General features: G+C 48.4%; 1 protein-coding gene across 5 annotated transcripts in view; it reads right to left on the bottom strand.

Moving 5' to 3' along the window:
* AJAP1 (adherens junctions associated protein 1) overlaps window positions 1–9,791 on the bottom strand; it is a 118,673-nt gene extending 108,882 nt beyond the window's left edge. For 2 of the 5 annotated variants that reach the window (XM_083452228.1, XM_083452229.1), the window contains exon 1: window positions 9,015–9,788. In XM_083452228.1, the coding sequence (XP_083308354.1) occupies window positions 9,015–9,043 (29 nt within the window). In that variant the 5' untranslated portion in view covers window positions 9,044–9,788. Of the gene's footprint in view, window positions 1–8,289; window positions 8,383–9,014 lie in introns of those variants that run through there. The other 3 variants (XM_083452226.1, XM_083452230.1, XM_083452227.1) reach the window with 3 other exon arrangements.
* Between the last annotated feature and the right edge of the window lie 403 nt (window positions 9,792–10,194).

Genomic DNA, 10,194 nt, shown 5'->3' on the forward strand with positions numbered 1-10,194 from the left:
GAGCTGGGACAGAGCAATGGGAGCTCACTCCGTTGTGGGGATTCGAACTGCTGACCTTCCAATTGGCAAGCCCAAGAGGCTCAGTGGTTTAGACCACAGCGCCACCTGTGTCCCTAAGCTACCCCTTATTTTCTGAGGAGCCTCCATACGATTTGGCATACTCATGATAAAGTGAATCCAAAGCTCATTATAATTTTCCCCCTTAGACCTGGGTCCTTATCTGTAGGACTTAAAACATGCACGCCCCAAGCCCCTAGGGGTTGAGAGGAGAACTCTGGCATGACCCACGGCAGCATATCAGGATCCTTTTAGGAGAAACACAGGGGGCGCAGGGGGGGACTCATTCATCATAAAGCCTTTCTTATGAATGACAACTGCATTTGTGTTCTCCTTCCTGCTGTCGCACTGTTTAACTGCTGTGTTAACACATTTTGGTGAGAATTTCTGATTCTTTATAGTTCTTTTCCCCCAATTTGATTTCTTAGCTACTTTGGGTGGCATTGATGGGACAGAAAGCGAGAGAAATGAACATATGAGTAAACAAACACATTCACGGACTTCCCTCTAGATATCACCATATGCTGCTGTAGCAGGTAAATGATGGAAGTCTCTCCTGCAGGAGGCAGTGATGGCCACCAATGTGGATGGCTTTAAAAGAGGATAGGGCAAGCTGATGGAGGAGGAGAAGGCTATCAATGGCTACTAGCCATGGCAGTTATACTCTGCCTCCACAGTCAGAGGCTGTCATGCTCCTGAACACCAACTGCTGGAAGCACAGGAAGAAGAAGAAGAAGAAGAAGAAGAGTTTGGATTTGATATCCCGCTGTATCACTACCCTAAGGAGTCTCTAAGAGGCTAACATTCTCCTTTCCCTTTCTCCCCCACAACAAACACTCTGTGAGGTGAGTGGGGCTAAGAGACTTCAGAGAAGTGTGACTAGCCCAAAGTCACCCAGCAGCTGCATGTGGAGGAACGGGGAAGCGAACCCGGTTCACCAGATTACGAGTCCACTGCTCTTACCCACTACACCAGGCTGGCTGCTCTTGCGCTTGGGTCCTGCTTACTGGTTTCCCACAGGCATCTGAGCAGCCACTCTGAGAACAGGATACTAGACTAGATGGGCCACTGGTCTGATCCAGCGGGCTTATCTTATGTTCTTATGAAGGTAGTTATTTCCACATGGGGGCAGCCAATCATTCTGCAGCCCAACCCTTGGAAGATAGCAACACATGCATCACTGCTCATATTCTGCAGGGAATCAGCAGAAAAATGAGTTGCACAGAAACCAAGATGGCAGCTGCTGCTGTTTCGACAGCAGAAATTGGGTAGAATCACATGCCCCTGCTTCCCCCCTCCCTCCAGTCAATGATAATGAAGGGCTGAATGCATTGTACCAGGGATAGTCAATGATGTTCATTCCAGATAGCTCTCATTCTCCCTAACCATTGAACATGCTAGCTGGAGATGATGAAATTTAATAAATGAGAGCGGGTATGGTGCAGCTGTTAGAGCATTGCACTAGGAATCAGGAGATCTAAGTTCAAATCGCCACTCAGCCATGAAACTCCCTGGGTGACCTGGGGACAGTCCCTGCCTCTCAGCCTGATCTACCTCACAGGATTGTTGCGAGGGATTAAATTAGAGAGGGAGGCAAACTGTGCATGCCAGATTGAGGTCCTTGAAGGAAAGGTGGAACACAGATGTAACAAATAACCCTCCTTGGAGGTTGTTTATTTAACAGAGGTTGGGTGGCAATCTGTCAGGGATTCTTTAGCTCTGATTCCTGCCTTGCAGGGAGTTTGACTAGCTGACCCTTCCAACTCGACAATGCTATGCTTCTATGAAATCACACCTGGAGGGCACCACAATGGCTACCTATGCACCATTTTGTGGAGCTGCAGTGGTGCCACTCTGCCCGGCCTGCTGCCCTTACTAAGCCTCTGGGGCAGCTGAAAGGGTAGGTCACATAAGAAACCCTCATATCACACAACCTAGGCTTTATTGGGGAAGAGAAGAGGAACAGATACATTTTTTTTTTTCAGGTGGTAGCCAGATATCCCACTCCGCATCTCCATCCATGAATTCTCTCATGTCACTGAGGCTCCTCTGCTTCATTCACCCACACTCCATTTCTTAAGCTGAGGTAGTGTCATTCCTGGCTAAGGGAAGACGCAGCCATAATCTTTTCTGCAGCAGCTTATGTGTCCCCCCCCCCCCGTCCCCCGGCCAGCCGCCCCTCCCATCCTCCTTGGGAGAAACTGTAGCAATTACCTATTTTAATCAGATGGTGGTTACATAAGACTCGCCACGGCCCCCAAGCAGATGGGCAGACGGGCACTGGAGCCAGCGTCGCCGTGTATACAGACGCACAACTATCGGAGGTGTAATTGTTATTGACACGCATGAGTAAGGAGCGCGTTCTTCCCCAAAGGCCGTCGCTGGATGTCTCCGAATTGCTGGGCTATAACGGAGAGCACATGTTACAAGATCTGGATGCCAATTCGGTGGGGGGAGCAGGGAGAGAGAGAGAGCATCAGATGGACAGCAGGGTTTTAAAAACACACACACACACACACACACACACCTCCTGCATGCATAATGCACAACCGCTTGACCGCTGGAGGATAGAAGCGAAAACTGCCAAAACAGCGCTTCTCTGGAGATCAAGAAAGGGGAATCTCTGTGTGTGTGTGTCGCTGTTTCAGCTTTTCCTTCTCCTCCAGCCCAAGGCCCGGGCTCTTCTGAATAAAAGACAGCAAGGGGGATGCTGTCTGCTAAGCAACTGAGTCAGCTCCTCATTCCTCACTTCACTCTGTGTGTGTGTGTGTGTGTGTGTGTGAGCGTGCGCACACACAACACAAAGGAACACTGTGCTGATTCCAAACATTATTGCTGCAATTATTCAGAGGCTTGGGGGAGGGAGGAATGGCTCCCTGTTCAAAGAGACAGGATCTCCAGCAGGGAAAAGTTATTCCGTTGTTATTGGATCCTCGAAAGGGCGGCAAGTAGAATGTGCATGTCAATTAGAGAAGTGCGTGCCATGCAAAATTCCGCCAGCCCTATCGGAATGGTTTTCAGTTCCCAAATTGGCAAACTGGTCTCCTTTTCCCAACCTGCATGGGCTCATCTGTCAGTCTACTCCATCCCATTTGCCATGGACATTCACATTTGAATACATATTTTATAAAGAATGCCCTGGGAAATGTATTCATAGAACGGTAGAGTTGTAAGGGAGCCCAAATGTCATCTAGTCCCACCCCCAGAATGCAGGAATCACAGCTAGAACAGAGGGCCATTCCAACCTCTGCTTGAAAATCTTCAATGAAGAAGGGTCCACCACCTTCTGAGTCCACCGTTCTTACCATCAGAAAGTTCTTCCTAATGTTCTTCCTAATGTATTGAATCCCAGTCTGCTTGAACAGGTAGGCTCTACCCTGCATTTCCTTGAACCTGAGTATTATCTAAGCACGACTAGACTGTGGCTTTGCCCTAAAATGGACTTCTTGGATTTTTCTTATTTAATTTATTTATATACCGGCTTGATTGTAAGAAGAAGGAAAAAACCCTCAAGTGATATAAAAGATACATGGACGCTTTTACTTTTTCTTAGATTCAATTCTGCCCACTGTGCAGTTACCTGGTGAGATTCTACAAGCGCCACCTTCACAACATGCATTTAAAACATTGTGATTCCACTTTAAACAGTTTCTGGGTCCGTCTGTCCCTCAGAAAATACTCAGAACTGTAGCTTTTTAAGGGAGCTGAGAGTTATTAGGCGACTCTCGTTCGTCTTCCAGCCAGAAATACAATTCTCAGAGCGGTTCAACTATCCGTCCATCTCCTCACTCTGGGTATCATAGCCCTGTGAGGCAAAAATAGGAGCCCCTTAACACCCTTCGCAACCTACAACTCTCAGAATTCTTCCCCTTGGTCATTTTCTATTGCCCTTTTCTATATCTTCTGCAGAAACACACAAGTGGTTTTGTGTTGAAATCCTTGGTGGAAACTTATGGTGCTGAAACTGGCTTACATTTGCAGCTTGGACCTGCCTTACAAGAGGCTAAGGTTGTAGCTCAGAGAGGAGATGAAGCAAGGAAGTGATCAAGGGGCTTTAAAGAGAGAGAGAGAGAGAGTTGTTTCCTTTTTAAAAAAAAAACATAAAAATCATTTTCTTTTTCTCTCCTGCTGTTTCCATAACGCATTCTTTACAGCACCAAACAAACATTCAAGATCAGAAAACTAGCCCCAAGCTACCATCCCATTAGCTCTACAATAATGAATAATATTTTGGGTACTTCATTTTGTGTGTGTTCTGTTGTTCCTAACAAGTTTCATCAGGGGGCTTGTTCTGCGCCAGCTGTGCAGGGGGCTTGGAATTGCTTGTAATAAGCCAGGGAAACTCAATTCTGAAATGCCTCCACGCCACAAGGAATAAGGGAATATTCTGTCTGTCTCTCTCCTCACCAATGTCGAGGATTGCTAGCAATACTTTTTCAAAGGCTCCGAAAAGGCTTTCTCCAGCTAATGTGTCTTAGGAAAGCAGTAATAATATTTTATACCAAGTCAGATCAGTTGTCCGTCTGATTCAGTATTGCCTACCCTATCGGCAGCTTTCCAGGGTTTCAGGGAGTGTATTCATTCTACTTGGAGATGCCATTGAGGAACAATACCTCACCTTTTCATCCTATGAACTCAAGATTGTATGCATGATTCTACCTGCTCTTTATGTAATCTCAACAACAACCGTGTGAGGTATGCTAGGCTGAGAGGCAATGACTAGCCCAAGGTCACTCAGCTTCATGGCTGAGGAAGGACTCCAACACGGGTCTCCCGGGTTTTAGTCCTACGCTCTAAACATTACACCACACTGGCTCTCGCTATGACACTTCCTCCAAAGAGATGGTGTCCCACCTTTCAATCAGTTGGGTTACTCTTTTCTGCACCTTTCCAACTCTACAATATCCCCCTAGATAGGGAGCTGCATGCATAGGCAGGTTCTTCTGAGCACAATCCCCCTCAGTGGTTGGCACAGCAGCCCTTGTAAAAGTCCAAAGGCCAGCAATTACCCATGGTGACCTGATTCAGATCCACTTCTCTCATTGAAAACTCAACTGGAGAGAGCTTTCCAGATGCTCTCCATTCATTGATGGAGCTCGCTCCCACAAGAGGTGATGAGGACCACCAACTTGGATGGATAAGTTCATGGAGGAGAAGGCTATCGATGGCAACTTGCCACAGTGGCTCTGCTCTGTCTCCATGGTTGGATGTAGTCATGTTTCTGAATAGCAGTTACTGGAATCCTTGAATCCTGCTTGTGGGTTCCTCCACATGCATCTGCTTGGTTCCTGAGAGAACAGGGTGCTGGACTAGATGGGCCATTGGTCTAATGCAGCAGTCTATTCTTCTGTTCGCATGTTCTTATGGATCGGAGGCAGAACCTCTTCTGGTGTCCTCCTGGTCTCCATACCATGGTGGAACTCCTATTAATTTCACCACGGTGGTGAATTGGCATTTCAACATCCTCCTCATCGAAAGGGACATCCAGCTTCTGATCCAATAAAACCCCCAAGCACTTGCAGTATTGTGTCTGCAGTGATCTCTGGACCTTGCTATAACCACCAAAGATCAAGTCAATCGCACACATGCAACAACACTGCTTCAGTCAGAGTCCCTAGTTCACTAAGGGCATTTGCTTTAAACGGACTGATTTGCAGAAGAACAGGAGGGTTTAAAATGCACTAGCACCAACAAACACAACAATAAATTTAAAAATAGGATCATGTTTTCCCGTAACACCAGCCTCACTATATGACCATGAAAATTTACTACTTTTCATATGCTTTCCATTATACTGGTGTGGGGTTCATCACCCTGTAGCTATAGAAATACTTTGCTGGCCTTAACGGTTTGACGGAGTCTTTATTTTGGAAAAGAAGAAATGTGGTTTCTTCCTCCACTTGCAAATAATTGTTAGAAAGGATTGGTGTCCTATACATGCCCAATGATGCTGTCCGTGTCTCAAAAAATGAGGCATGAAGCGGGGAAATGAAACAGACCTTTCCTAACATAAAAGATTTGAGGAAAGCTCATTCCCCAATTTGCATTCCCTTTGAATGCAAAGGGGGGGGGGGATAGACACAAATATCAGTTTATACCTTTCTTGCAACAGCAACAAAATATGTGTTATATAACATTTCCACACCAGTGCTCTTGAACTGAGGGCCCAATTAACTCCTGCGTCCGTAGGAGTTTATTTGCCTGTCCACTGCACAAATCCATGAGCAGATTGTGAAATATTGTCCACAGGATAAAGGACTATTGGAGCAAATTAAGACGGCAATAGGCAACAGATCCCACCCTCACCACGCTATCTGGAGACTCTGCGGCTGAATGCGCAACACATGTGGGCAAAATTATCACAGCAGGTCAGCTTGGCTGGCTGGACTGGATGAGAGTGAAGGGTCATCTACTGTAGTCCACTGCTTTCACCCTTCCATAACACACAGGTGCTTTCTTACATTAGAGGACACCCCCAGACTGCACATCAACCCCTTGCTCATCAGGCAACCCATTTCACCCAGCCGGATTTAAATGTGCCGTGGACACAAAGCAAGGGTCCACACCAAATCCATTTGACAAGGGCATCACAGAGGAAGCTTAACAGAAAGCATCACATTTAACATCCAGGATGACCATGTCTTATGTTGGGTGCAGGAAGGTCTGAGGTTTGATCGCTGGCAATTTCTCCTAAAGGGATGAAAGCCTTGGACTTTTGGAGTTGCTGACCTCAGTGTAGAGAGATGGACCAAGTGAGATGGACCAAGGAACTGACCTCGCGTGAAACAGTCTCTCAAATTTATTGTAGATAGGGAGAAGACATGAGATGTTAGGTGGTGCAAATTTGAATGAATTGACCCATCTCATGGTAGAAGTCAGTAGAAATAAAGGAGTCTCGCTGGTCCCGCCATGGTGGAGGAAGGTTATAGAATATCATTGGCCCTGTGTGTCAGATCTAATGAGCCAGGGTCTCGGTCTACCTGATTCAAGAACAATTCTGTAATTCTCTAGGAAATGACAATAGGTACTGATTCACCATCAGATCAGTACCTGGCTCATCTTTTGATCTCATCAAGGACCATGAGAAAGCTATACAACCCTGGTCAGGGTACAGGGCATGAAAGCTCACTCTTATTCAACAGCACCCAATCAATACCTTTTGTACTGTTCAAATGTAAAGAGTTAAAAATTACTGAAGGGGGGGGAAGTATAATCTTTGCATCCCTTTGCCCGAAGAAATAACATTTTTACCAAGATTGCAAAACTAAGCACACCAAGCAATTGCTTCAAAGAAGGCGCAAACCTATTGTGAGGTGCCCATCTCCTTCCACACATAAACGGGAGTAGCATCCCCTCCCTCCCAAACCTCTCAGGTAGAAGTCTGTGTGCAAAACCAAGCTTCTTCCGTTGCCCTCTTTCTCCCCAATCCAGGAGTCTGCTGCATCCCAGTGGACAGACACACGAAGAACAATTTTGCTTTCACAAACTCCTCACCACACACACCCTTCACTCTACAGAGACATCGAAGCTCCCAGGAATGACAAGCACTTTCACCTTCAGATTGTGCCATCAAACTTGAGAGTGTGTGATTGCAGTTCCTTGGTGGAATTTGCACCCCCGTCCTTGCAAAAGACAGTCATTTAATCTGTTGCAGGAGAACTGAAGGCTGTTCCATTCCCACACCCATGCATTGAAATAATAATAATAATAATAATAATAATAATAATAATAATAATACACAACTGATCTCAAGTTGATGCTACAGCCAGTTAGAAAAATGCAACTTCTTTGCCCAGGAACTCTCGCCTGAGTCTTGCCAAGACTAACAAAGATGCCTGTGTCAATTGGAGGTGCTTGGGCACATGTTCCGGTGTGTGCGTGGCGGCTGTTGCATAAACACCCATGCAATTTATGGCTTCAATTCACGCATGTCTCTGCATGTAGATCCATTAGCCAATGGATAACAAGTTCCTACAAGAGGAACAGGGACAAAGGGACACATACACACATTGCCACATCACTTCACTGCACATATTCCATTCCTCAGCAGTCTTCTGGGAGCTGAACACTGTAACTGGCTGAAATTTGTGTTTGTTCTCTCTCTCTCTCTCTCACTCTCTCTCTCTTGCTTACCGTCTCCCCCCCACCCCCATGTCTCTCTCTCTCTCTCTCTCTCTCCTTTGCTTCTTCTAAGCAGGTGACCCTGAGAACTGTAACCCTGTGCCCACTTACTTGGGAGCCAGTCCCATGGACCAGGCAATCGAAAAGCTTCAGATCCTGCTCGGAGCCTCCCCCAGCTGAGATGTGCAGGGAGGATAATGCCCTCGCCTTGGGACTGTCTCAGCCCACATAAATACACACGTTTGCCCAACTGCGCAATGTGCTTGACCCCAATATATACAGTGAAGGTGGGGGAGAGGAGGAGGAAGATAGACAGCTTAAATTTCCCACTCGTAGGATTCCTGCTGGCTAGATCTGGGGGCTCTAACTGTGTCAGGGAGGCTAGCCCGCCACCCCAGCTCTGAAGGTCCCTGGGCAGGAGCTGCTGGCAAAGGTCCCCTCTCCATCAAGGAGCGCCTCTGCTTCCAGAACCAGGGAAGCAAATCCCAATCTCCAAAATCACACACAGGACACCCCCAGAAAAGTCTGGGCATAACTGGGGAAAGAGAGTCTTTGACTAACTGGCCAGCTTCATCGTCCCTTTGGCTGGGTAGAAGTTAAGCAGAAGGTCACCACCAGCACATCCTTCCACCAACCCAAATAGCACTTTTTAACATGGAGATATATATTGAAGCCCTTCCAATAACCTATATCCATATTTCCAAGTTCATCCCCCCCACACACACACACATACACACCCTGCCCCAGATTTTACCAGATGAAAGCATTTGTGTCACAAACACTCATATATCACCTTCCCTTCTCCAACCACCCCCACCCCCGTTGAAATCTCTTACCTGGTAGCTAAAAACCGATGTATCCACATTGTCACGTCTGGGAACCCAGAAAAAAGGGGGGATCAAATTTTCACAGCCCCAGCCATCTGTGCTTGGTTGGGGGGGGGGGTTACTGGATAAGAGGGGAGGGGAAGGGTTTTCAGGTTTGGATCAAGGGGGAGGGAGGCGATCAATAGAGAGAGAGGAAGAGTTTCCAAAAAGAGAGGGGGGGTTGATTTTTCCGGGGGGGGGGAGTATCGGCGGTTCCCCCTATTTCAACCCCTAAGGATTAAACGGGGGGTCGGTTGCTTATTTCAGACCCCGCATCGCGCTTTCCCCCCTCAAAAGTGTGCACCCAAGTTTGTTTGGGTTTGTTTTTTTCTCCGGGGAGGGAAGAGATGAGGTTGAAGGCGGGGGGGGGACGTTTGGGGGGTTCTACAAGGGGGGCAGTCCGTCCAACTCCTCCCCCAGCTGGGGGGAGAGCGCCTCGAGGGAGCCCCCCAGATCCATGGAAAGATGGGGGAGACGCCGATGTCCTTCTTGGGTGGATGGGGAGGGAGGGGTGAAGGAAGTGGTCAGCCTTGTCGAGGTGGGGAGGGGGTCGTCTGGGTTCAGTGGGGACGGCCGGATCGCCGCAGCGTGATCCTCAGCGGGGCAAGCTCAGCCCCGGCGGGCTCAGCAGCATCCGGGCAGCGCTGGCGGGGCTCCCGGAGTCCGTCTGCCCGTCCGCCAGCTCGGCTCAGCTGCTGCTGCTGCTGCTGCTGCTCCTGCCGCCACCGCCGCCGCCGCTGCAGCGCGTTGCCTTCTCCGATATCTCTCGCTCACTCGCTCGCTCGCTCCGCCGCCGCCGCCGCCGCCGTCGCGTGGTCCAGCCCCGCCTGACGTCACCCCCAGGAGCTAATAGGGGGGCTGAACCCCGTTATCAGTACGCAACCCCCCTTGCTCCGGCGGCGATGCCGGTGAGGTGGGGAGTCGTTCAGGGAGCCGCGGGAGGAGGCGCCTTCGCGCAGCAGGGCGGAGGATGGTCGCGTTCCACGAAGTCTGGTAGACTGCTTCTGAGCGAGGAGGACCGACGGCAGCTGGCAGATGGCCGGCTTGATCTCCACTGCAAACAGACCTGATAAATTTGGCGTGCTTCTTTGGAGTACATCAAGATGGGCTATTGGAAAATTGAGTCCAGTATACGATCAGTGGATATAAT

Source organism: Podarcis tiliguerta (genome assembly GCF_965153285.1).
Source record: "Podarcis tiliguerta genome assembly, chromosome: 8".
NCBI classification, from domain to species: domain Eukaryota; kingdom Metazoa; phylum Chordata; class Lepidosauria; order Squamata; family Lacertidae; genus Podarcis; species Podarcis tiliguerta.